The 24,738-nt window shown below is 43.9% G+C and overlaps 1 protein-coding gene across 3 annotated transcripts in view; it reads left to right on the top strand.

Annotated features, from left to right (window-relative positions):
* Window positions 1-14,884, top strand: part of Znf831 (zinc finger protein 831) — a 109,955-nt gene extending 95,071 nt beyond the window's left edge. For all 3 annotated transcript variants that reach the window (XM_085696927.2, XM_048441266.3, XM_048441265.3), the window contains exons 5-6: window positions 9,103-9,254; window positions 10,087-14,884. In XM_085696927.2, the coding sequence (XP_085553053.2) occupies window positions 9,103-9,254; window positions 10,087-10,878 (944 nt within the window). In that variant the 3' untranslated portion in view covers window positions 10,879-14,884. The remainder of the gene's footprint in view (window positions 1-9,102; window positions 9,255-10,086) is intronic.
* Window positions 14,885-24,738: the final 9,854 nt, after the last annotated feature.

The following is a 24,738-nucleotide window of genomic DNA, read 5'->3' as shown; positions in this document are numbered from 1 at the left end:
TTTTCCTTGCATTCTCTGGGCAGATATGATGAGTGAGAACCCCTGTCCTCCCTGCCTCTCTCTGCTGGATCCGAGCGAGGGTCGGGTCTCCAGGAGTTTGGTCACGATGTCCCTGCGTCCAGGTAGCCTCTCTGAATGTGCTGTCTGTTAGGTCTTTTCCAGTGAGGATGCCTTGGGAGCAGCCCACACTCTTCAGTCCTCTCTGCTTGGGAACCAACGTTTCACACAGACCACCTAGACTGTGTAGGTATTTTTCCTCAGGAAAACCAAAGACAAACCATCCAACAATGGTCCCCGGACAGTTTGTTTAATTCACTGGCAGGGTTGAATTCGATCCCACAACCAGCTTTTTAAAAATTGTTTTTATTGAGCTATACATATTTCTCCGCTCCCCTCCCTTCCCCTTCTACCCTCTCCTGTGATCCCCAGGCTCCCAATTTCTCAGGAGATCTGATATTTTTCACCTTCCTATGTAGATTCATGTATGTCTCTCTTAGGGTCGGTCCTCTTTATTGTCTAAGTTGTCTGGGGTTGTGGACTGTAGGTTGAATTTTTTCTTTGCTTGATGTCTAAAAGCCTCTTATGGGTGAATACATATTCTATTTGTCTTTCTGGGTCTGGGTTATCTCACTCAATATGTTGTTTTCCTAGAGCCATCCACTTGCATGCAAATTTCAAGATGTCATTATTTTTTTTCTGCTGCATGGTACTCCATTGTGTAAATGCACCATATTTTCTTTATCCACTCTTTGGTTGAAGGGCTTCTGGGTTGTTTCCAGGTTCTGGCTATTACAAATAATGCTGCAATAAACATAGTTGAGCACATGTCCTTGATTGAGCATCCTTTAGGTATATACCCAAAAGTGGTGTTGCTGGGTCTTGAGGTAGGTTGTTTCCTAATTTTCTGAGAAATAGCCATACTGATTTCCAAAGCAGCTGTACAAGTTTGCATTCCCACCAGCAATGGAGGAGTGTTCCCCTTACCCCACATTCTCTCCAGCATAAGTTGTCATCAGTGTTTTTGATCTTGGTCATTCTGACAGGTATAAGATGGAATCTCAGAGTTGTTTTGATTTGTGTTTTCTGATGTGTTTTCTTAAGGAAGTTGAGCATTTCCATAAGTGTCTTTCAGCCCTTTGAGATTTGTCTGCTGAGAGTTCTCTGTTTAGGTCTGTACCCTATTTCTTATTGGATTATTTGTTCTTTTGATGTCAAGTTTCTTGAGTTCTGTATATATTTTGGAGATCAGCCCTCTGTCCGTTATGGGTTTGGTAAAGATCTTTTTTCATCCTGTAAGCTACTGTTTTGGTTTGTTGACCATGTCCTTTGCTTTACAGAAGCTTCTCAGTTTCAGGAGGTTCCATTTATTAATTGTTGCTCTCAGTGTCTGTGCTACTGAGATTATATTTAGGAAGTAGTCTCCGGTGCCAATGCATTCAAGCGTACCTCCCACTTTCTCTTCTATAAGGTTCAGTGTGGTTGGCTTTATGTTGAGGTCTTTGATCCATTTGGACTTGAGTTTTGTGCTTGGTGACAGATATGGATCTATTTTCATTCTTCTATATGTTGATATCCAGTTATGTCAGCACCATTTGTTGAATATGCTTTCTTTTTTTCATTTTGTATTTTTAGCTGCTTTCTCAAAAATCAGGTGTCTGTAGGTGTGTGGATCAATTTCCGGGTATTTGATTCCATTGGTCCTCCTGTCTGTTTCTATGCCAGTACTGGCCTGTTTTCATTCCTGTAGCTCTGTAGTATAGTTTGAAGTCAGGGTTTGTGGTTTCTCCAGAAGTTTCTTTCTTGTACATGATTGTTTGGGCTATGCTGGATTTTTTTATTTTTCCCTATGAAGTTGAGTACTGTTCTTTTGAGGTCTGTGAAGAATTCTGCTGGGATTTTGATGGGCATTGCCTTGAATCTGTAGACTGCTTTTGGTAAAATTGCCATTTTTACTATGTTAATTCTACCTATCCAAAAGCATGGGAAATCTTTCCATTTTCTGATGTCTTCTTCAATTTCTTTCTTCAAAAATTTAAAGTTCTTATCATACAGATCTTTCACTTGTTTGGTTAGAGTTACCTCAACATATTTTATTTGTGGCCATTGTGAAGGGTTTCTTTCTCAACTCGTTTATCATCTGTATAAAGGAGGACTTACTGATTTTTTTTGAGTTAATCTTGTATCCTGCTTCATTACTGAAGGTGTTTATGAGTTGTACAAGTTCCCCGGTAAAAGTTTTGGTGTCACTTATTTATACTATTGTATTGCCAGCAAACGGTGAGAGTTTGACTTCTTCTTTTCTGATTTGTATCCTCTTGATCTCCTTTTGCTGTCTTACTTCAAGTTCTGTATTCAATAGATATGGAGAGAGTGAACAACATTGTCTAGTTCCTGATTTCAGTGGGATTGCTTTGAGTTTCTCTCCATTTAGTTTGATGTTGGATGTTGGTTTGCTATATATTGCTTTTATTATGTTTAGATACATTCCATGTATCCCTGTTCTCTCCAAGACTTTTATCATGAAGGGGTGTTGAATTTTGTCAAAGTCTTTGGTTTATATGGTGGATTACGTTGGAGATTTTTGTATGAAAATAAATCTTTTTTGTTTGCTTGTTTGTTTGTTTTGCAAGACGGGGTTTCTCTATATGACAGCCCTGGTTGTCCTGGAACTAGCTCTGTAGATCAAGCTGGCCTCGAACTCACAGAGATCTGCTTGCCTCTCCCTCCCGAGTGCTGGGATTAAAGGCGTGCGCCACCTTTAAAGGCTGGGATTAAAGGTCTGGCTCATAACCAGCTTTCAAAACATTTCAAACCAACTCCACTCACAGAATTGAAACTAGCAGAGAGGATAGTGTGATACAGACATGCTGAGTCATCCTTGGAATGAGACTTGTGGGTGATGACAGTAACAGGTGGTTCTAAAGTAAAAGTTTTCTAATAACACACATAGCAAGGCTACAATTTCTTAAATACTATATACACATGGCTGCATATAATCCCGGTAAAAAATTAGGCCCTGCCTTGGTTGGCTGCTGTGCCCATCTTGGGTATGGCAGCTGCTCCCAGCCTCTGGGCTGGCCTTGGGGTTCCCCCAGAAGGGGTTTCTGGGGTCTGGAAGACCTTCCCTCTCTGACAGGCTCCCCTATGTCTCGTTTAATGCCCTTCCTATACTTTTTTTTATTATTATTAGGATTAATGGAGGAGTGTTAATTCTTTCTCTACAACTCTTAGTTAAATCACAGTTCTCTGGAATTGCTGAGACAAAGTAATTTCTCCCCGCTCCCGGGTGAGTAAATCTTCAGGAGTGATGACCCTCTGCTGCAGGTGTGTTGATTGCATCCCAGGAAGAGAGCCGCACACAATCTTCACTTAGCAACAAGAGACTTTAAAACCCAGGGTGTGCAAAGTGCCAGTCTTGGTTCACCTCGGCATTTAACTCCTGCAATCTCTCTAATCACCACCCATTATGGTTTCAGAATCCCATCTCCACTCTGTATTGAAGGGTTCACTTTTACAGAATGGACAGGTTAAAAAATTTTTTTTTTTTAAAAAAAAGAGTCCCGGCAAGATTTTAAGTACCGTTTTTGTCCTAAACATAGTCAAGGTACAGGTTGTCCGTGAGGGGAGTGGAGCCTGATTGCCTTTCATCAGAGAAGGCGAGGGGATGAGAGCCTCTGAGAAAGTGACCCTGAAAGAAAAGGCTCCTGATGACTCTGAGGAGAACTTTCCAAAGATTGCATTAGAGCAGAAATACCAGAGGCTCCCCTTGTTAAAAAGACTTTTCTGGCCCTCTTTTGGGTCCCTCCTGCTGGTAGAGCTGGAGGCTGATGCTGTTTCTGCCAGCTCTCCAACCGCCCACGGGCTTCTAGGCTTCCCATCACTTCCTGGCTGCCGTCAGCATCCAAAATCGCCCATCTTCTTTGGCTGAGAGGACCGAAGGCCTCTGCCACCACTTTGCACCATACTGTGTCCTAAAGAGATTACATGAACAATAAGACGTCAGTAACACATGAAGGTAGCTACTCAAACAACACACCAGGTATACAGGGTATACAGCAGGGACTTCAAGAAAATGGTAGGGTAGTTAGATAGCTGAATACTCAGATTTATTCGTGACACAGCCCCCTAGGGACAGGCACTGCCTGGATGGTTTGGTTTCAAGTCTTTATTTTTATTTTTATTTTTTTTGATTTTTTGAGACAGGGTTTCTCTATAGCTTTGGAGCCTGTCCTGGAATTAGCTCTTATAGATCAGGCTGGTCTCGAACTCACAGAGATCTCATGAGTGCTGGGATTAAAGGTGTGTGCCTCCTGGTGGTGGTGGTTTCAAGTCTTTCTGTGGATAGACGTGAGGTTGGGACATCACCTTACTATCTGAGCATGTACTTGCTAGTCTTTCACGGTGTTGATAACCCCTGCTTGGTGACATTTTTGTGTGTGTGAGTATGACATTTGTCATCCAACCTAAAGACCTGAGTTCAATCCCAGGACCCACATGGTGGAAGGAGTGAACTGACCCCTGAAAGTTGTTTCTGACCTCCACATGTGCGCTGTGGTACATGTTGCCCCCGACAATAATAAAAAATGTGTGAAGAATGAAATGAATCTCTGTCCCCTATTAGACTGTAATTTCCATGAGGGGTATCAACCTCCCTTACTGCTCTGGGAGCAGTTTTGGCCACACTCAGTGTTCGGTCAATACTGCAATTCAACAGGAAGAGTTCAAAAATATAGACTTACAATGGATTCAATAAATACTTGAATAAATGAGCAAATAACTATTCACGGTATGATTAGTTTTAAAGATCTGCCCAGCTCTCTTTTAACTGATTGCTTGTTTTAATTGCCAGCACATTGTGTGTTCCTTAATGACAGAGACACTTTTGAACAATTTAATCTCAAATCAATTATGAGTTCCAGAGCCAAACCCACCTTCCTGTTTATAATTTCCGCTTGCTTAGAAGGGCAGCAGGCTGATCCTGGAGGCTGACATTCCTACCTCAGATTTTTGAGTCTGTGGACTCCACATGAATGGAATTTGGGGAGCTATTGGGACAAACCAAAAGAAATTATTCAAATTACGCACATTTTGAGATAATGATATTTGAGTAATACATTTATTAGCATTTTAATAAGGCCTGGAAATGCGACAGCCCAAAGCAGATTTGACATTAAAGAGGCCCATAATCCCACTGTCAGTTTTGTCATGTTGTCTCTGCCTGCGCTTTCTTTTTAACTATTTTACAGTCTCTCATAGCCTTTTCAAGACGGCTAAATTCGCAGTTGCTGTAACTGCTTAAGCAGTCTCTTCCTCCTGACATGGCATGGCAATTATTTCTGAGAGAAATTATTAAGAGTGCAGCCTTTAATCAGGGGAAGATCACACAGCAGAGAGCCTGGGTGAGAGAATTCTCTAATAAGATTCCTGTAATTGAGTGTGGGCAGTCGGGCCCTGCAGACGCATGGAGACGGTAGAATCCGTGATTCTGAAGATGGGGGGTGACTCAGAGTGTGTGGAGATGAAGCCCAAACAGATGGCATTTTGCACTTTAAGGTCTGACCAGAGCCAGGCTTGCTTTTTGAAAGGGGCCATTCATTTCAAAGCAAGTTAGTGTCCTGCTTCAATAATCCAAATTAGTTTAACACACTTCAGTGACATTTTTTGGACATTTTTCACAATTATTAGAGATAATTCACTTTTCTCTGTAGACTGTAGGGTTGAAAGCAAATTAAATCAATAGATTTTCTTCCTTTGCTCTCTCGGATGAGCCAGAAGCTACCGGTCAAATGTGCCCACGACCTTTCTGCTCAAGCTTAAAGACACAAACAACCTGTTGGAAAGATGTTTGGCCAATCTGATTATTTTCCCTATACTAATTGGTTTTATTTCTTCATTAAATTGAATGAATTGCCTGGTCATTTTGTCACCGTGGGGATGAAGCGCTATCCACTTAGAGTGAGTGGCTGTCCTTGGCAACCATGGAGCCATAGACATGGCTATTGTGGCAGCTTCCTGAGGAGGAAAGAAGCAGTTCCCAAGTCCAACCCTCTTTCTCCACTCCTTCATCACCCTGGTTGGGACATGGAATCTGCCCCCCACCAAGGAGACCCTGGAGACCTGGGAACTGGCTTCTTATCTCTGATGCTTTTCTCCCTGCAAGCCAATCTTCAGGTGGCATCAACATGTATTTTTGAAAACACAAATGTCAATCTGTAACTGGAGGTTTCTCTCCTGCCTGCCAGTTCCCAAATAAACACTCCGAGGCTTAATATTAATTACAGATGGTTTGGCCTGTTGCTCAGGCTTATTTTTAACTGGCTCTTATCTCTTAAATTAACCCATTTCTATTAATCTATGTATTGCCACATGTTTCTGGGTGTTACCTCACATCTTGGTTCTCCAGGGGCTGTTGGCATCTCCCTGACTCTGCCTTCTTTTTCCCTGTATTTTTGCTCAAATTTCCCACCTAACTGTATTCTACATGGCTACCGACCAGATTAGTTTCTTTATTAACCAACTAATAATAAACCATATTCACAGTATACATAAGTCCCCCCACATCATCAATCCACACTGAAAACATTGGCTTTTCCCAAGAAGTCATTTGTACTCTGAGATGAAAATACCTCTTGACAGCCCTGCCTTTGCTTACACCCTCCTCCCACACTGGTGTCATTGGCCCAGCTGCAGTCTCTTGGTCCCTAGGTTCTTTCCTAGCTGTTGTTTCTCCTTCCTCTAGAGTATCCTTTGCATGTGGACAGTGCAATCACTCTCAACATCATTTATCATCTCTCTCTAGTATTTCCCCGCCTTTATGGCCAGTTTCTCCCTTACCTCCTGTTCTGTCCACAACAGCTCCTAATTGCCACTCTCTGCCATACCCCTACCCTCTGCCTTGTTGCTTCACGAGCCCTGCACTATCTCAAACTCTTTTCTGTGTCTCTCCCCCGTCCTATATCTCTGTCCCCATTAGCACAGGATCCTCTGAGGACCAGACTCATCTCTGTTGTGTTGTCTCTGAGTTTTCGGGAAGTGCAGCGCCTGCTTTGCTGAAGACCAAGGCCGCACTTGCTGAACAGAGGAGGTTCAGACAGCAGCTGGTGTCTTCGTCGCTGACAGCTCTGACACATAGGTGCTCGCGGAGGCAGTGTTGAAGGGGAACCTACCACTTTCTAAACCTTTGTCTTTCTCTGTTCTTTACCAAAGCTGGTTTGCTCAGGAGAGCATACACAGTAAATCTACAAACTGACGGTGGAAAGAGAAGACCTTTATCGATGATCGCACTCCACTCTAAGGGACAGCATATTTCTACAGACCTTGTTTGCTTTTAGAAGCCCAGGAAGATTTAGGCATCTAATGGTTTGTGATACCCATGCCCATAGGAGATGGTTTGGGCAGGCGATGCCATGTGTGACCAGAGGACATCAGGTGCCATTGACCGGGTTTATTTTTAGATAGAGATTCCCCTTGGTCTAGAGCTTACTCATTGGGCTCGACTGGTCAACCAGCAAGGCCCGGGAACCCTCCTGTCTCTGCTTACCTGCTGCAGGGATTCTAAGTGCCTAACGTTGCACCCAGCATTGGTTGTAGGTCTCTGAATTGACAATGTGGCCAGATGATCCTATAATAGTAAGGCCTACAATGGAAAAACTACTGAGGAAGACCACCAAATTGTTCATTATTATCATTATCAATATCATCATCATTATCATTTTTTGTCTTTTCCCTCCTTCATTCACTCTTCCCTCTTTCAATTTTCTTGTCTCTTCCTCCTTCCCACCTTCTTCCTCCTCCCCCTCCCTCTTCTCCTTCTCTCCTTCGCTTCTTCCCTTCCTTATTCCCTCCCTCCCACCTTCCTTTTCTTCCATTTTTTTAATGGGAAGAGGGAATCCACAAAATTTACTACAAGCTTGAGGCTTAAGGCGTGAGCTTTAGCTCGTCCAGAGAGAACTCAAGTGTGAGGCCATTTGGGAGTCTTGGGAGTGATGTATCTGCAGAAAGGTAAACAGAGGTTGAGGTTGGGACCTCAAAACTTATTAACTCTGAGGCAAACAATTTTGCTTATATAAGGCAATGCAGTTTCAGTGTTCTACCAGTTCAGTGGTGACTTAGAATCACCACCTACACAGGGCGTGGAGTCAGGGCTGTGCACATGAAGGTCAAGAGGATTGAGCGAGGCAAGTGTGCTGCGTCCCAGCTTGGAACGAAGGTCTTAGAAGAATAGCTGCTCTCTCCTGGCCTTGAAGGAGGTCTTAGGTCAACCTGTAAGCATAGCAACAGGAGGGAGAGAGATGGAGCTCTAAGTGCTCCAAATGAAAAAGGATGGCTGGGCGGGCAGCAGGGGTTGCTAGCTTTCCTAACAAGTAGAAAGGTTTGAGGTTTTCAAACTCTGGCATGTATAACTTTAATCAAAATAAGAGCAGATTTGACAGTGCCCAGTGCATCTTCCAGGGATCCAGGCATTCTAGAAAGTTTTTTTTTTAATCAGCTCATCTCATAATGCAGTCTGCCTTCTTGGGAAGGACCACCCTATGGTCCTTTTGTCCTGATTGTGGGGTCCTGCGAGGAAGTGAATGAGAGAGTAAGGGGGACAAGGGCGAGCAGCTGTGAGAGGCTTTTCTGTCTCTTCCTTTCCCACATGGTGACATCAGCCACAGCAAATGACAGCATCCCAGCCCACCTCTCCCCCTGATGCCTGGCACTCTGGTGGTGGCCAAGGCATGTCACCACCAAGGAGTTCTTATCCATGGTCTAGCAAGTTCTCTACTCTTGCCCCCTGACTCCAGGACCAGGTTACTCTAAATGATCTCAAATTAACCCCAAGAAGCCCATTTGGCGGTGGCGCTATGACGAGAGTGGGCACCATGCCGAACTCTGTGTACAATGTGTGTGGTTATGGAGTCATCACCTTGGTGTCTTGGCGTTCCTGTTTCCTTCCTTGGAGGACGTGAAGACAATGCATTCATCTGAGTGTGAATTGGAGGTGATCAGAGTCCTGGACACACTGTGTGAATGGGGGCTCGCTGTGGAGACTTGGACCGCCTCCTCGTTGTTCTTGGTCCACTTCATGATTGTATATATAAAATACGCTCCTTCTTGCAGGTCTGCATCTGCAAGGAGAGCCATCCTGTGCCAGTGTAAACCTGCCTGTTGGTCATGGGAGCAAAGAGAAGGAAGGTGACTGCCAACAACCTTCAGAACCCGTCTCCCCTGACACAAAAACTATCTTGGAAAGAGACAATTTGACTCTAAAGGTGGGAACCACCATTCTTAGGCACCAGTATCTACCCATCATCTCGACTTATGCTTTTATTTCCATTTCACTGTCTATGTGGTAAAATTACCTGATCTCCTTCTAGGACTCCCCAGAACCTAAAACCAGAAAAAAAAATCCCAAACATTCCATACTGAAAAATTAGCCACCTTTGGAGCTGGGGAGATGGTCCCCAGTAAAAGTAAGTAAAACACTTGCCATTCAAGTGTGAGGACCTGAGCACCCACATCAAGGCTGGATACACATCTTGAGGGTCTAACCCAGCACTCCTACAGGGAGATGGGAGGCAGAGACAGGAAAACCCCTATAAGTTCTGGTGCCAGCAGTGGGAAACAACCAAGAAAGCCTGTTGTAAGCCAGGTAGACAGTTGACCTACACCCGAGGCTATCCTCGGACTTTCCCATGTCACAAAGCAACTGGTTGACTTTGGTTGTGAAACTGTTGGCAGGTTTTCTTGAAAACCCCGAGTCTGCGTGTTTAGTTCCCCCAGAAGAAAGATGCTTAGCATATGTTGGGTGTCACTGCAATGCGAAAGCACCCTAGGCAGACCAGGAGACAGGAAGTGTGAGACCAGCTGGGTAACGGAGCTATTTGGCTTTACACAGAGACCTCTTTTGTATCAGTCAGGGGCTTGGCTGAGGTTAATGGGCTGATCAGTTATTAATGGAAGCTTATTGAGGACTTCCTATTGAGGTTCACGCTCAGGGAGGCGTCATCGGGACCTCAAGACCTTGCTTTCATGGCAGACCGTGTTTCAGATCACAGTTTTCTTTGTGCCAATTAACCTTTCCCCCTTTGCTCTTTGTCATAGGGTGTTTCTCCATCTGCTGGTGAGCATAATGACTGTTCTCAGGAGAAGGAGCATGCCAATGGGTCAGGACAATCTCTGCAATCCAATGTGTGCTTGACAATCTTTCAGGAGGATCCCCTGCCCCAGGGTAAGGGTTCTGATGTGAGACCCCCAGGGACTCCGCTGCTGCCTTCCCAGGATCAAGTCTCTGTAGTTGCCAGCCTGTGTATCTCCCCAGATGACTCAAAGCCGCCTCCATCCCTTAGATCGAAAGGAACATTTCCCCACTGTGACATTGCTACCTCTGTGGCAGCCATCTGTGTTTCTGCGGGGACACGAACAGGACACAGAACACTGGAGGCCCACAGTGTGGAGTCCCAAAGCTCCCCAGATAGAAGAGCCATTCCAGAGAGCATAGTGCAGGCACTCCTGCCTAGGAGACCCTCACCTAGCCCAATATCACCTGGAAGAACACATTTAGAAATGCTGCCATCTGGTTCAAGTTCAACTAGTTCACACCAGGAGGAAGTGAGACCCCAGGCAGATGTTCCTTCCTGGACCCAGTATGGGCATGGGGAAGTGAGCGTCCCATGTGCAGCTTTAGGAGGTGAGAGTCGCACCTGTTGCACAGAAGGATTCATTACCCCCAGGAGTGTCATGGCTCCTTCTGACCAAGGTCAGCCCTCAGAGGTCTCTGAAGCCCCCTTGAGGTCCATCCGAAAAAGGAGTTTGGAAGGAATGAGAAAACAGACTCGGGTGGAGTTGAGCGATACCAGCAGTGATGATGAAGACAGACTGGTTATAGAGGTATGATGTGCTTCAGGAGAAAGATGGTGGCCATGGCCAAGGACTGGGGATCCTCGGAGATAATGTCACCACTCATACAACATCCATAAGCTGTGAAAGCTGTGAGGTTCCTTCAAGCCAGCTCTAACCAACACCATGCCCAGATCCAGCCATACCTTTCTCCAGCGCCTCTCAGACAGACTTTGGACTCTTCCACATTGACCTGGAAGAGCCAAGATGGCCAGACTGACCATCTCAAGAAGCTCAGCATACACAGCTGCTCCAGCCTGACACAGCCATCTGCACCTGCTTCATCCAGTCCAGTGGCACCAACTGGAAGAGCCGAATGTGACATTGTTCCTGACCAGGGAGACCCCACATGGTCAAGCTCCTGATATCTCCATCACTAAGTGAAGAGTGGCAAACATACTTGGGGTCACTGGGGTGTCTTGAGGAAAAAGAATGGGGTACGAACTGGGCACCAAGATGGTTCTGTGAACTTTAGAGACTAAGTCTAGATGCATTCAAAACTGGTCAGGGGCAGCCATGCCAGGGGACCGTGTAAATACGTCATAACGCCTAAGGCCCTTTAAGTGTTGCGCAAACGGTCAGTACCTGTCTCTGCGCCAGTAACACAAGCACGTATGGCCCTTGTCCATGTGCCTTTCCTGTGAGACCCCCCCAGTGCCAAAAAAGTCTTGTGTTTTTGTTTTTTCTTTTTTTAGATCTTGCAAAGGAACACTGCATTAAGTCAGGAAAATAGTCACCGCCATGACTCATTTTTTAAAAGGGGGAAAATTCACTTATTTTCCTCTGATTATTTTCGTCATGTTGGGCTCTGAGCAATTTCAATTAGAGGGTTACATTTTAGCAATCTGTACAGATTGAACTGATGCCTGTTCCTCATGACGGAGTCTTTTAGGCTTCCTCTAGAAGCTTCCAGGACATAAAACTAATTGGAGTTTTGATACTGTTTTACATCTTGGTAATTTTATTTTGGGGACTTGGTGTTATTTTGCTGTCAAATTAAATCAGCCTTTGTGTTGGGCATTTCAGAACAGCACGGATCAAATCCCCCAGTATTCCAAACCGGTGTACCCCCCGCGCCAGCCAACCCTCTACGCAGGCCTCAGGTTCCCAGACTTCCTCTTCGTCCCCTTGAGTGCAAGGGAGAAACTTAAAGAAGTTTACATTGCTCATTCCTCTACAATTTTCTACTTGCCTTGGTTGATTTTGTACAATTTGTGATTTCTGGCCGAATGTTTGGCTTTAACTCTAAGGTAACGATGCTCACGTGACATCTTGTGCTCCCAGGCAAGGCAGCCACGAGAAGCATCTCACAGGCATGAGCCTAGTTTCCTAAGTCCTTACCTGTGAGAAAGTTTGATACACTTTTGAGTGTTTTTCATGCCATCTTTCCAGTTTCTCAGTTATTCACTGAGAACTTCAATGCTATAGCAAAAGTAACTTCCTCTTATTAGGTCCTTCTGTCTATGGCCATCACATACATGTTCAGTTAGCTCACTGATCGCAAACCCAGCCCACAGGAGTTGAAAAGAACTAGCCGTGACCTCTGTGTGCTTCTTAAAGCAAATGATAATGACGCAGTGATCTCTGCCCTGGCCTGTGCCGGAGACAGGCAGCTGAGGGAGAGCTCTAGGAGGGACATAGTCCCGACCCAGTCTTTGGCGGCGAGACCTTGGGGATGGCTGTCTCTGTGCCTCACAACGAGACCTGGTCAGAGGAGCTCCCTTGTGTCTACAGGGCGGAATCCTTGTGGGAGCAGCTGTGTCTTCATAGTCTGGAAATGTCCCCTTGGAAGCCATTGCTCCAGAGTTGTCATTTTGGGGCACTGATTCACAGATATTGTTAGGTTACTACTGCTATGTAGTATGTTAAACTGAGGGAAGGGTCATCTAATTCCTCCTCCACTGGAATTCCTGATTTAGGGGAGCATGAGACTCTTCATCTCAAGGTCATGGGTTCAGGCCCCACATTGGGCACCATTTTACATGCAGAGGCTGCATTTAGTTTCCTGGCTGTCCAGACCCAAATAATCACACAGAAACTATATTAATTACAACATTGTTTGATCTATTAGGTCAAGTTTCTTATTAACTAACTCTTACATCTTAAATTAATCCATTTCTACTAATCTGTGTGCTGGTACAAGGCTATGGCTTACTAGTAAAGGTCTGGTGTCTGTCACCTTTGGCAGCTCCATGGCGTTTCCCTGACTCCACCTACTCTCTCCCTATCTCTTCCAGTCTGGATATATTCTGCCCTGCCATAGGTCAAAACAGTTTTGTTCATTAGCCAATAAAAGCAACACATATACAGAATGACATTCCACATCATTGGAGTATAATTACCTACCTTATAAATCAGAATTTATGAAACAATGAAGATAAAACTGAGTGGAAGAGAACATGTATGTATGTGGAACATGTATGTAGGTGGAACTGGCTCCTTTGCCTCAGAAGGTGCAGGTCAAGGGAAGAAAAATTACCTTTTAGATCAGTGGGTCTCAACCTGGGGGGTTAAGACCCCACTGGGGAGGCCAAATGACCCCTTCACAGTGTCACCTAAGACCATCAGAAAACACAGATTTTACATCATGATTCATAACAGTAACAAAATTACAGTTATGGGTTAGTCACGAAAATGATTTTATGGTCGGGGCTTACCATAAACGTGACGGACTGTATTAAAGGTCACACTGTCAGGAAGGTTGAGAACCGCTGTTCTAGACCCTGATTTCCAGGTGACTGCTCAGATCTAAGAGTGTCACCAGGCCCATCTCATAGGAATAGCCCTAAAAAGCACACGATGCCACATGTCACAGTGGGAGCACTGTCTCTTGCGGGTCACTATAGGCAGCTGCCACCCCCTAGCCTATATCCAACGTTACAAAGTATTGACTCCATCTCTTTAAAGCCCTGTGTCTATGGCAGAGGCAGGCAGCTTGCCAGGCCCCCTGCTCCACCTGGTCATTTGGTGAGTGCCAGTCCTGCCAGGAGTCCTTTACTTTAAACCAACGTGAATTTGTGAACCTTGTATTTCGATGGATTTTTTTTTTATCAGACATTTGTTTTGAAGGACCTTGGGAGGAGCTAGCTGCTGAAAAATATCCTCAAGTAAGATATTGTTTGGTTTGGTTTTAATGGGGAGTCCTTTATATAATATAAATTATATATATATATATATATATATATATATATATATATATATACAATATGTAATATAACACATGGTCCCTCGTTTTTTATAAATCTAACTTTCTTAAGGCAAAGTACAATGATAAGAAAATTATAAGAAAACATTTACCTATAGAACCCAAAACTCAGCTTGAGTTATTAAACTTCTAGTATTTCCAGTTGGTCCTTGCTGCCGTTTGACAATATCCCAAGTACATATCACATGGCGGTTCAGGCAAAGCACATCTATTTCCAGTGCTGAGGATGCAGCTCGGTGGTAGAGTGCTTGCCTGGCAAGCATGAAGCCCTGGGTTCAGTGCCCACCTCCACACATAAAAACTGCTTCACAGCAAGGTCAGTGCATTCTTTGCCTGCACCGCTACTCCTGTGGACCCTCATGGAGGAGGCTGAAGCAACGGGTGCTTCAGCTTCCTGCACAAATATCCTCTCCAGGGTTACCTGCGTGGACTGTGAGAAAGAGGGCTTCAGGTTCTTTGCCAGGCAAGTGTCATTGCTCATGGTGCCTGCCACTGGTCACTGACTGTCTCCCTTAACTTCTGTGCCTGGCCACACTATGAGGTGCATGGAAGGACAAGGCATCTCTCTCCACTTGGCCAACTCTTAAAGATTTGTGAGTTTTGGTGGCCAGACTCATCCTCCTTGTTGTAAGGTGCCGTAGGAATCGTTCTTCCCTCCTGTTAAGTCTAAACTTGGCATTTTAGAGGAAGCAAAGGCCTAAGACCCAAGGCTTACACCTCACAGTAACCAGGACAGTCTGTGGTGTTGGGAGAGGGAGAGAAACAGAGAGAGGGAGGGGAGGGGGATGGAGGGAAAGAAACAGAGAGGGATCACAAAGAAGGGGACGGGAAAGGGGGGGCAGAGAGATGGGGGAGAGAGAGGGGGATGTGTGTGTGTGTGTGTGTGTGTGTGTGAAAGAGAGAGAGAGAGAGAGAGAGAGAGAGAAAGAGAGAGAGAGAGAGAGAGAAGGAGAGAATCTTCTGGATTCTAATAGACGCACAGCCAACAACTTGGTGGGTAACTCAGAGCCAACTAGAACTTCCCTTTCCTGAGTGCTGCCCTTCTAAAGCTGGATCTGAAGGACGCCAGCTTTGCCACAGTGCCGGTGGCCGTTGTCCTCCACGGGAATGACAAACGGTTCCCAGTCTCATGCCAAAAAGTATTTCCTCGAGCTCACATCCATCACTTACAATGATAGCATCATTCATTCATTTCTTCCCCCAGCATAGAAATTTGCATTTTGCACAAAATCTGCCTGGTACAGCAGATTTTTATAGTTACAGGAACGTGCGGCACTCAGCTCCCTTGATGTCATTTAATAGGTGAAGGGGGAACATGGTTCACCTGGCTCTGGGCAGTCACAGCCCTACAATTGCGGCAAGGGAAGCTCGTGTGGTTTTGTTTTTGTTTTTGTTTTTGTTTTTTTACTATAGTCGTTGGTCCCCGGTTTAGGAAGCACCACCTCTGGAACACTACATTTGTTTGTCTCTTTCAAAACTCACTAAATATAGATGTCAGGATCTAGAACACCCTTGAGTGCTGAATCTCAACCCTGTGTCGTATTCTCCATACCTTGCATTGATGTGGTGATATGCATAATTTGTTCTGAAGGGGTACACAGACCTGTGAGCATATTGTATCACCCTGGGGAGAAGGAGCCTGGGAGAGAGTCAGTCCTGGCCACTGGGAGCATTAGAGAGTGACTCACCAGATCACACAGGCAGATAGTTGGGGCTCACAGCTCTACCCCTTGTTCATGATGGGGAAGCGCTTGGCTTCTTGGTTGATGAATGTTCCTCCTTCTTTATATGGTTAAATTATTTTGTTTTGATAAAAATAAAACTGAAAAATGAAAATGTCCTGTGTGATTTATTAATTTTAACCCAAACCACCCACCGTAAACAATAATTTCCTGTAAGACTTAACTTTGGATTGTTCCCAACTCCTTAACCAGACACTCTGCCTGCCATATTGGAATTCCATTCCAGTTAACGAAAGGGTGAGATAATAGCAAATTACCCTATTTTCTTGTGCTGTTACTTGCCCCCCTGTGCCCCATTTGTCATACGACTTGCCTTAATTTATAGTTTTTAACTTAGAAATGCTTTGAAAAAAATTCTTAAGTGTAGCTAAACTTTGAAACCACACGAGAGTACTATCCACAGTACAATAATCGAAAACTTTCCCCCTTGGAATTGATGCTTCTTGGAAGCTTAGTGTTACTCATCCACAAAGAAAACACTTGCACATCAAAGCCAGACCTCTTGATGGAGATGGTGTATGTGCTCACCATGCAAGAATGCTTTACAGCCCTGCGCAACATTGTTCCTGGGCACACACAGCTTCGTGAGGTCAGTGCGTCTGCTGCTTTGGAAGAAACAGTGTGAGTGGGGCCTTGGAACACATGTACTAATTTGTGGCTCCTAACTTCTTCTTTCCTACCTCCTCAAACTCTGGTTGTAAGAAATTAGTCCATTAATTTTCAAATTCCAGCCATTTGAAAACCATCTCAATGTTTTTTGCTCATATGTTTTAATACAGCACTCATGGGTATATTATCTTCTTAATCTTTTTACTTAAAACAATCTCTGCAATACAGGAGATATTGCTGCTCTAAGCAACAATATCTGTGAAGCATCTGGTTTAGTATAATAGTTAGGTGTCTGTTCTACTACACATTCAAACACAAAATCATTAAAACCTTTCATCCATGTGCCACTTAAACAGCATCTTTATACCACCATTGGTGTGCTTTTTACACTTGGGGAAACACTGAGGTAATCTAAAAGGTGTAGGTGCAATTAAAGTCTCCAACTATGCTAGTAAACATAGTGTCTGTCCTTATCTTTTTTTTCCCTCCAAGATATCGAAATTGATGACCTCATGTAGAACTGTAAGTATACAGGTGAGTTTTGGCTATCAGAATTTATAGCTGAGAATCTGGAGAGATGGCTCAACAGGTAGGAGTGCTGTATTGGTTTTGTAGAAGACCTGAGTTCAATTCCCAGCACCCACATTAGACAGCTGGGATGTCCATAACTCCAGCTCCAGGGCAGAAACAGTGACCTCTTCTGGCCTCCTTCGGCACCTGCACTCACATGCACATACACAGCCTCACACCCATGCAAGTAATTAAAAATAAATAAATAGGTGTTATAGTACATGCCTTTAATCTCATCACCCAGGAGGAAGAGGCAGATAGATCTCCATGAGTTCCAGCCACTCAAATAGGGTGTATAGTGATACTCTATTTTAAGACAAGTGGATTTTCCCTGTGACTCATTACTACCATTTTTCCGGTGTGTGTGGCTAGGGATAACCTACTACTATTATTCTGCTAAATGAACAGGGCAATAAAATAACTCATAATGACACATTGCTACCCCCATAGACCAATGCATTGCTCAGCCCTCAACAGAGAAGCTTCTGCTTGCAGTAGATGGATTATTGCAGAGCAACACAAGTGGACATTGTTCAGAGACTGGGAAACTGTAGAGTATTCAGCCCCAAATGGGAAGTTTTTATCAAGCCTCCCACCTTGAGGCTTAGTGGTCTATGCTTCAGAGGAGTTAGGATGGTCGTAATATGCAGAGGTGGAGGAGGACTCCAAGGAGACAGCATCTTCCAGACACAAGAGGGCTGATGCACATATAATCTTGTGTGATAGCACACACAAGAACTACATGACAAAATGCCAGCATGGATAAGGAGGGGCGGGGGCGATCCCACTTAGAAGTTATTTACAATGGATAGCTCATGGGAGAGTGGGAAGGAGTTTTCTCCAATGGAGTATGTGGTGGCTTGAATACAAATGGCCCTCATAGGCTAATCTATTTGAATGCTCTTTCAAATGTGTGGCACTATTTGAAAGGATTAGAAGGAAGTGTGCCACTGGGGGTGGGCTTTGAGGCTTCAAAAGTCCATGCCAGACCCAGTCATGTGTGCGCTCTCTCCCTCCCTCCCTTTCTCTCTTTCTCTTTCCTTCTCTCTCATTCCCTCTCCTCCTCTCTTTTTCCCTCCCTTTCTCCCTCTCCCCTCTCTCTCTTTCTCCCACCATCGCTCTCTTTCCCTCCCTTCCTCTGCCCCTCCTTTCCTCTCTCTCTCTTCTCCTCCTCCCTCTCGGTCTACGGATCTAGACGTAGCTCTTAGCACCATACATACGTACCATCATACTTTCCATCATGATGATGATCAACTAAGTCCCCGGAAGCCATAAGCAAGCCCCCAGTCTTCCTTCCTTCCTTCCTTTCTTCCTTCCTTCCTTCCTTCCTTCCTTCCTTCCTTCCTTCCTTCCTTTCTTCTTTCCTTTCTGTTTTGTTTGTTTGTTTGTTTGTTTTTAATTTTTTTGAAACAGGGTTTCTCTGTGTAGCCTTGACTGTCCTGGAACTTGCTCTGTAGACCAGGCTGGCCTTGAACTCACAGAACTCTGCCTGCCTCTGCCTCTTAAATGTTGGGATTAAAGGTGTGTGCCACCACTGCCTGGCTGTATATTTTCTTAATTGTACAGGTTTACAAGAAGGTTCCTTTCTCCCAGATGACTTTAGCCTGTGTCAACTATCTAGCACTGTGATTAAGACAGAACATCACTGGGTATATCAACCATACTCCGCACTCAGGAGTAGTTTGTCAACACATAATGCATTCCATACTTTTATGTGATTTTTGCTTAGTTTTAACATGTTTTTGGTCTTTTGGGGTTTTGAGTTGGATTTTTTGTTTGTTTGTTTGTTTTGGGCAGGAAGGGCAGTGAGGAGGATCCAGGAGGAGTTGGGAGACAGGAAAGAATATGGTCAAAATATATAACCTAAGAGATTATTTACAAGGTTAATAAGTGAACTGCAGATCACCTCTCCCTCCACTCCTCTGGACCCAGCCTCCCAGTCCCAGCTCCAGCCTGCTGCAGATCACCTGCTGTGGCCTCCTCTCTCTTTGCCCCAATTCCCAGGCCAATACACCTCAAATTATTCCACAAAACAAAACAAAAATAATGAACACTGCTCATTTTATTTTATGAGACCACAGTTACCCTGTAACCCAAACCACATAAAGACCCAACAAAGAAAGAGAATTACACATCAACTTCCCTTATGGACATTGATACAAAAATACTCAGTAAAATACTTGCAAACTGAACCCAAGAGCACATCAAATAGATAATCTACCATGGTCAAGTAGGCTTCAGCCCAGAGACACAATGATGGTACAAAATATGTAAGCTGATAAACATAATCCACCATTCAAACCAACTGAAAGACAAATACCACATGATCATCTAACTAGATATAGAAAAGACCTTTGACAAAATGCAACACCCCATCATGATAAAAGCCCCGGAGAGATTAGCAATGCAAGCAACATACCTCGACATAGTAAAGGTAGTTTACAGCAAGCCCATAGTCAACATCAACTTAAATGCAGAGAAACTCTAGGTAATTCCTTTAAAATCAGGAACAAGTCAAGATTGTCCACTCTCTCCATACTTACTCAATATAGTATTTGAAGTCTTAGCTAGAGCAATAAGATGACCCAAGGAGATAAAGGGGATATAAATTGGAAAGGAAGAAGTCAAAGAGTATTGTGGATGATATGATAGCATACATAAGTGACCCTAGAAATTCCACCAGGGAATTCCTATAGCCAATAAACACTTCCATCAAAGTAGCTGGATACAAAATTAACACATGAAAATCAATAGTCCTCCTCTACAGGAAGGACAAATATACTGAGAAAGAAATCAGGGAAGCAACACCTGTCCCAATAGCCTCTGTACTGGCCGGTTTTCTGTCAACCTGACCTAAGCTAGAGTCATCAAAGAGGAAGGAGCCTCAGTTGAGGAAATGCCTCCATGAGATCCAGCTGTAAGGCATTTTCTTAATTAGTGATCAATGGGGGTGGGCCCAGCCCGTAGAGGTGATCCTGGGTTCTATAAGAAAGCAGGATGAACAAGTCAGAGAAAGCAAACAGAAAATAGCACCCCTCCATGGCCTCTGCAGCAACTCCTGCCTCCATACTCCTGCCCTGTTTGAGTTCCTGTCCTGACTTCCTTCAGTGACATACAGCAATGCTGAAGTGTGAGCCTAACAAACATTCTCCTCCCCCAAGTTGTTCTTTGATCATGGTGTTTCATCACAACAATATAAACCCAAGCTAAGACAGCCTCAAATGATATATCCTGGGGTAACTCTAACCAAACAAGTAAAAGACTTGCATGATTAAAAACTTTAACACATTGAAGAAAGAAATTGAAGACGTTATCAGAAGATGAAAAGATCTCCTATGTTCATGGATCAATATGATTGGTAAAAACTGGCTGTCCTAACAAAACCAGTCTACAGATTCAATGCAAACTCCATCAAAATTCCAACACAATTCATCGCAGATCTTGAAAGGACAATTCTCAGCTTCACACGGAAACACAAAAGCCCAGGATAGCTGAAACAATCCTGAATTATAAAAGACTTGCTGGGGTATGGTGATATCACCAATTGCAAGTTGTACTACAGAGTTACAATAATAAAAACAGTATGGTTCAAATACAAAACAGACCCAGACATAAATCCATATAACTATGGACACCTGAGTTTTGATAAAGAAGCTAGAAATATACACTGGAAAAAAGAAAACATCTTCAACAAATGGTGCTGGCCAAACCAGATGGCTGAATATAGAATAAGGCAAATAGATCCACACTTATCACCCTGCATAAAACTCAACCTCAAATGAATCAAAGACCTCGACACAAAGCTAGATACACTGAACCTGGGAGAAAAGGAAGTCAGGAATAGCCTTGAACTTATTGGCAAAGGAAAGGACTCTCTGGATAGTACACCATCAGTGCAGGCACAAAGATCAACAATTAATGAATGGGACCTCATGAGACTGAGGCCACTTCTGCACAGCCAAGGTCACTGTCGTTTAGGCAAAGCCGCAACCTGCAGAGTGGGAAGCAATTTTTACCAATTACACATTCAATTAACAGCTACTATTCAAAATGTATAAAGAACTTTAAAAAATAAATATGAATAAAGCAAATAACTTAATTTAAAAATGGGGCACAGATCTAAGCAGAGATATCTCAAAAGAAGAAACTCAAATAAACAGGAAAAAAAAGTTAAACATTTTTAATCATCAGGGGAATACAAATCAAAAACTACTTTGGAATTTCATCTTACACCCAGCAGAAGGGCTAAGACGATAAAACAAGGGATGGTTCACGTTGGTAGAGTAAGTGGAACACTTCTCCCTGCTGGTGGGAACACAAACTTCCACAGTCACTGTGGAAATCAGTGTGACAGTTCCTCAGGAATATGGGAATTGATCTACCTCAGAATCCAGCTGTAATACTCTTGAACATGTTTAGAAAGAACTCTTCATTGTACTGTAGAGACACTTGATCAACTATGTTTATTACTGCTCTATTCATAATGGCTAGAAATTGGAAACAGCCTAGATTTCCCTCACAGAAAAGTGAATAAAAATGCGGTATACTTACACAGTGGAGTATTATTCAGCCTTTTTTGTTTGTTGTTTTGGTATTGGTAATTTGAGACAGGTTTTCTTTATGTGACAGCCCTAGCTGTCCTGAAACGTGCTTTATAAACCAGGCCGGCCTTGAACTCACAGAGATCTGCCTGCCTCTGCCTCCAGAGTGCTGGGATTAAAGCCTTGCACCATCACCAACTCAGCCATTAAAAACAACGAAATCATGAAATTCACAGATAAATGGACCGAATGAGAATGAAATCATCCTGAGTGAGGTAACCCAGACCCAAAAAGACAAATACGGCATGCATTTGCTTATATGTGAATATCAATTGTTCAGACGATGATAAGCAAACTACAATCCTTAGAATCACAGAGGGTAGGTTCAGAGTAAGGGACTAGGTAGGACAGATGGATCTCCCTAGGAAAGGGAAATAGAATAGATAGTTGTGGATGGTTGGAGTGTTTGGAATGGGAGGATCAAGTGGAGCGGGGGAAGGAAGAGAGGGACGAGGGAGGAAATAGGGGAGAAACATAAAATTAAGGACCGTTTGAGGGGTAGTTTGAAACCTAATACAGTAAAGCCTCCCTAAAATCTTACATATGAAGGCAATCTAAATAAAATGGCAATATAATGGGGGAGATGGAGCCCCAGTTGGCCATCTCTTGTCACCAAATGAAGTTTCCAGTACCAGGATTGGGTTACATATAATTGAGTTGTTGGTCCAAGGGGTCCCATTGAAACCCCCAAACAACCCAGACTATTGCCAAGAGTATAAATTGCTGTCCACCAACTGGCTGCGGGGCCCCAATTTTGAAGACAAGAGCTGCACAACTTGTTGAACATGGAGAAGTCAAGCTGGTACCTACATAGAGCCTTCACCCGCTATGTTCTAGCATCTTTGGTACAGAAATATACTCTGCACATTATGAAAAGAGACACAAATACCGAGCCAGCCACAAACCTTCTGATCGAGTGTTGTCCTTCCCACATGCAAAGGAGGCACGAAGCTTGTGGCTGGAACCAGCCAACACTCAATTTGACTCAAGGCCCACTCCAAGAGATGAAACCCATGCTGAACAATGTTTGGGTGACCAAGAACCTGAGACTACGTAGCCCAAGTGTAAGCATTGTGGCTTGAATAGAAAGGGCTCTTGGTAGTTGGGAGCTAAGGAATTCTAAATGCTACAGCTCAGATGGAAAAGTATTCTGGCAATCAGAAGTCAAGTAACACGGGTCACAGTAAGTGTAACAGCTTACAGCCCTGCTCTAGGGAAAGGCTTTCCCAATGTAACAGCTCTGCTCCAGCAGGAGAAGGCTTCCCCGGCAAAGTTGTTACAGTTCAGCTCCAGCAGAGACTGTAACTCTGCTCTGCCAGCTGAAAGTTTCCCCAGCAAAAGTCTCACAGCTCTGCTTTGCCCTGCTTTGCTCTGCTTTGCTCTGCTCCGGCTCTGGTGAAAAGTTGTTACTTCTCTCCTCTGCTCCATCCCGGCAAAAGTCTCACCCAAACCTCACTCAAGAGATTTATTGGGAAGGAAGAATCCAGGAGAGTGGCTGCCTCTGCCAGGGTGGGAAAAGGGCAGCAGCAAACTGAACAGGTTAATAGGGCTTCTTGGGGGCAGACTTTTTCCAGAAAGATGATCAGGATGGGAATTGGTCAGATTTCAGACCCTTGGGCTCAGATTGGCTAGATCTCATACTTAGGGATTGGTTCGTTTTCTCCTTAGTTGGTCAGGGGAGGATTTGGCTCTGGTTTCAGGGCCAAAGCGTGTTTTTATCACTGGCCCTTTCTAACCGTTTGGCTCTAATTTTAGGCCCAGAAACTATTTCTTTTACTGACTCTGATTCTAGGAACAGTGTTTTTCTTTGGCACTGGTTTCAGGGAAAGGGTGTGTTTCTTTGGTTCTGGGTTCAGGTCTAACGTATTTCTTTCACTGTCTCTGGTTTCAGGGCCAGGGTGGGTTTCTTTGGCTGGCCCTTTTACCCTGCACCAAGGACCTAGAGCAAAACCAAATACTATTGTTTAAAAAACAAATCAACACAAACAAAGAACAAAAAAACCCACTTCCCCAAAACAAACAAACCCTAAAACCTATATAGCAATAAAGTGACTTCCTAAGGACATTCTGCCACACTCACAGGAGAGAGCCTTGCTCAGCCGTCAGCAGAGAAGCTTCCTCCTGCAGCAGATGGGAACAAATACAGAGACCCACAGCCAGACCCTATGTAGAGAATGAGAGGCCTTGGACCATTCAGCCCTTAAAGGATGTCTCCATCAAATCTCTTCCCTTGGGGCTCTGGTTAGACAGAGGAGGCAGAAAGAGTGTAAGAGCCAATGGGGATACAGGCCACCAAGAAAACAAGCCCTTCTAAATCAGCATGGCGGGTGCACATAAGAACGCATAGAGACTGAGGTAGCACGCACAGTGCCTGCATGGGTCTGCAGCAGATGGGGTCCTGGAGCTAAAAGTAGAACCAGAAACAATCTCTGATTAATAACTACTCACAAATGAAAATCAGTTTCCTCCAAGGGAATCTTCCTTGGGAAGCGAACTACTCTTAAGGGTAGGTTGTATGGCCAGAGGTAACAGCCAACAGATAAGGAACGTGTTGGCATCTTTGGAGGCTTCTTGTCTCATAATGCAGTGTCAGGGGTTTTTCTTTTTTTTTAATTTATTTTATCATACATGCATATATGTATTTGTATATATTTCTTCTTCACCTTCAGGTCCTTCGTGTACATATTATGGCTTCCAGCTTAGTTTTCTGAATGGAATTCCTTAGTTTGTGAAGGAGTGGGCTTGTTTCTTATAGCCTCTCTTGGGCTCTGTTCCTTCTGTTTGTTTTGACTGATTCTGTTGTGTTAGTTTTTAATCTTATCATATTTTATCATGTCATATTTTATTACTATCCCTTAGAAGCCTGTGTGTTTTCTAATGAGATACAGAAAATCTGTCTAGATGGGAGGAGGGACTGGGAGAAGCAGAGGGAAGGAAAACATAGTCAGGATGTGCTGTGCAAGGGAAAAAAAATCTATTTTCAACAAAAGGGAAAAAGTCAAAAAGGAAAATAAGTATATAATACAAACAAACAAATATTTACAACTGGATAACCATATTCCAAACCAGAGTTTGGATATAGTGTTGGCTAATCTCAAAGGTTTTATCATATATAATCTTGTTGCTTGAA

The sequence above is a fragment of the Myodes glareolus genome, chromosome 10, assembly GCF_982192425.1.
Source record: "Myodes glareolus chromosome 10, mMyoGla1.1, whole genome shotgun sequence".
Lineage (NCBI taxonomy): Eukaryota > Metazoa > Chordata > Mammalia > Rodentia > Cricetidae > Myodes > Myodes glareolus.
The sequence above is the reverse complement of the archived record's forward strand: the minus strand, read 5'-3'. Positions and strand labels throughout refer to the sequence as shown.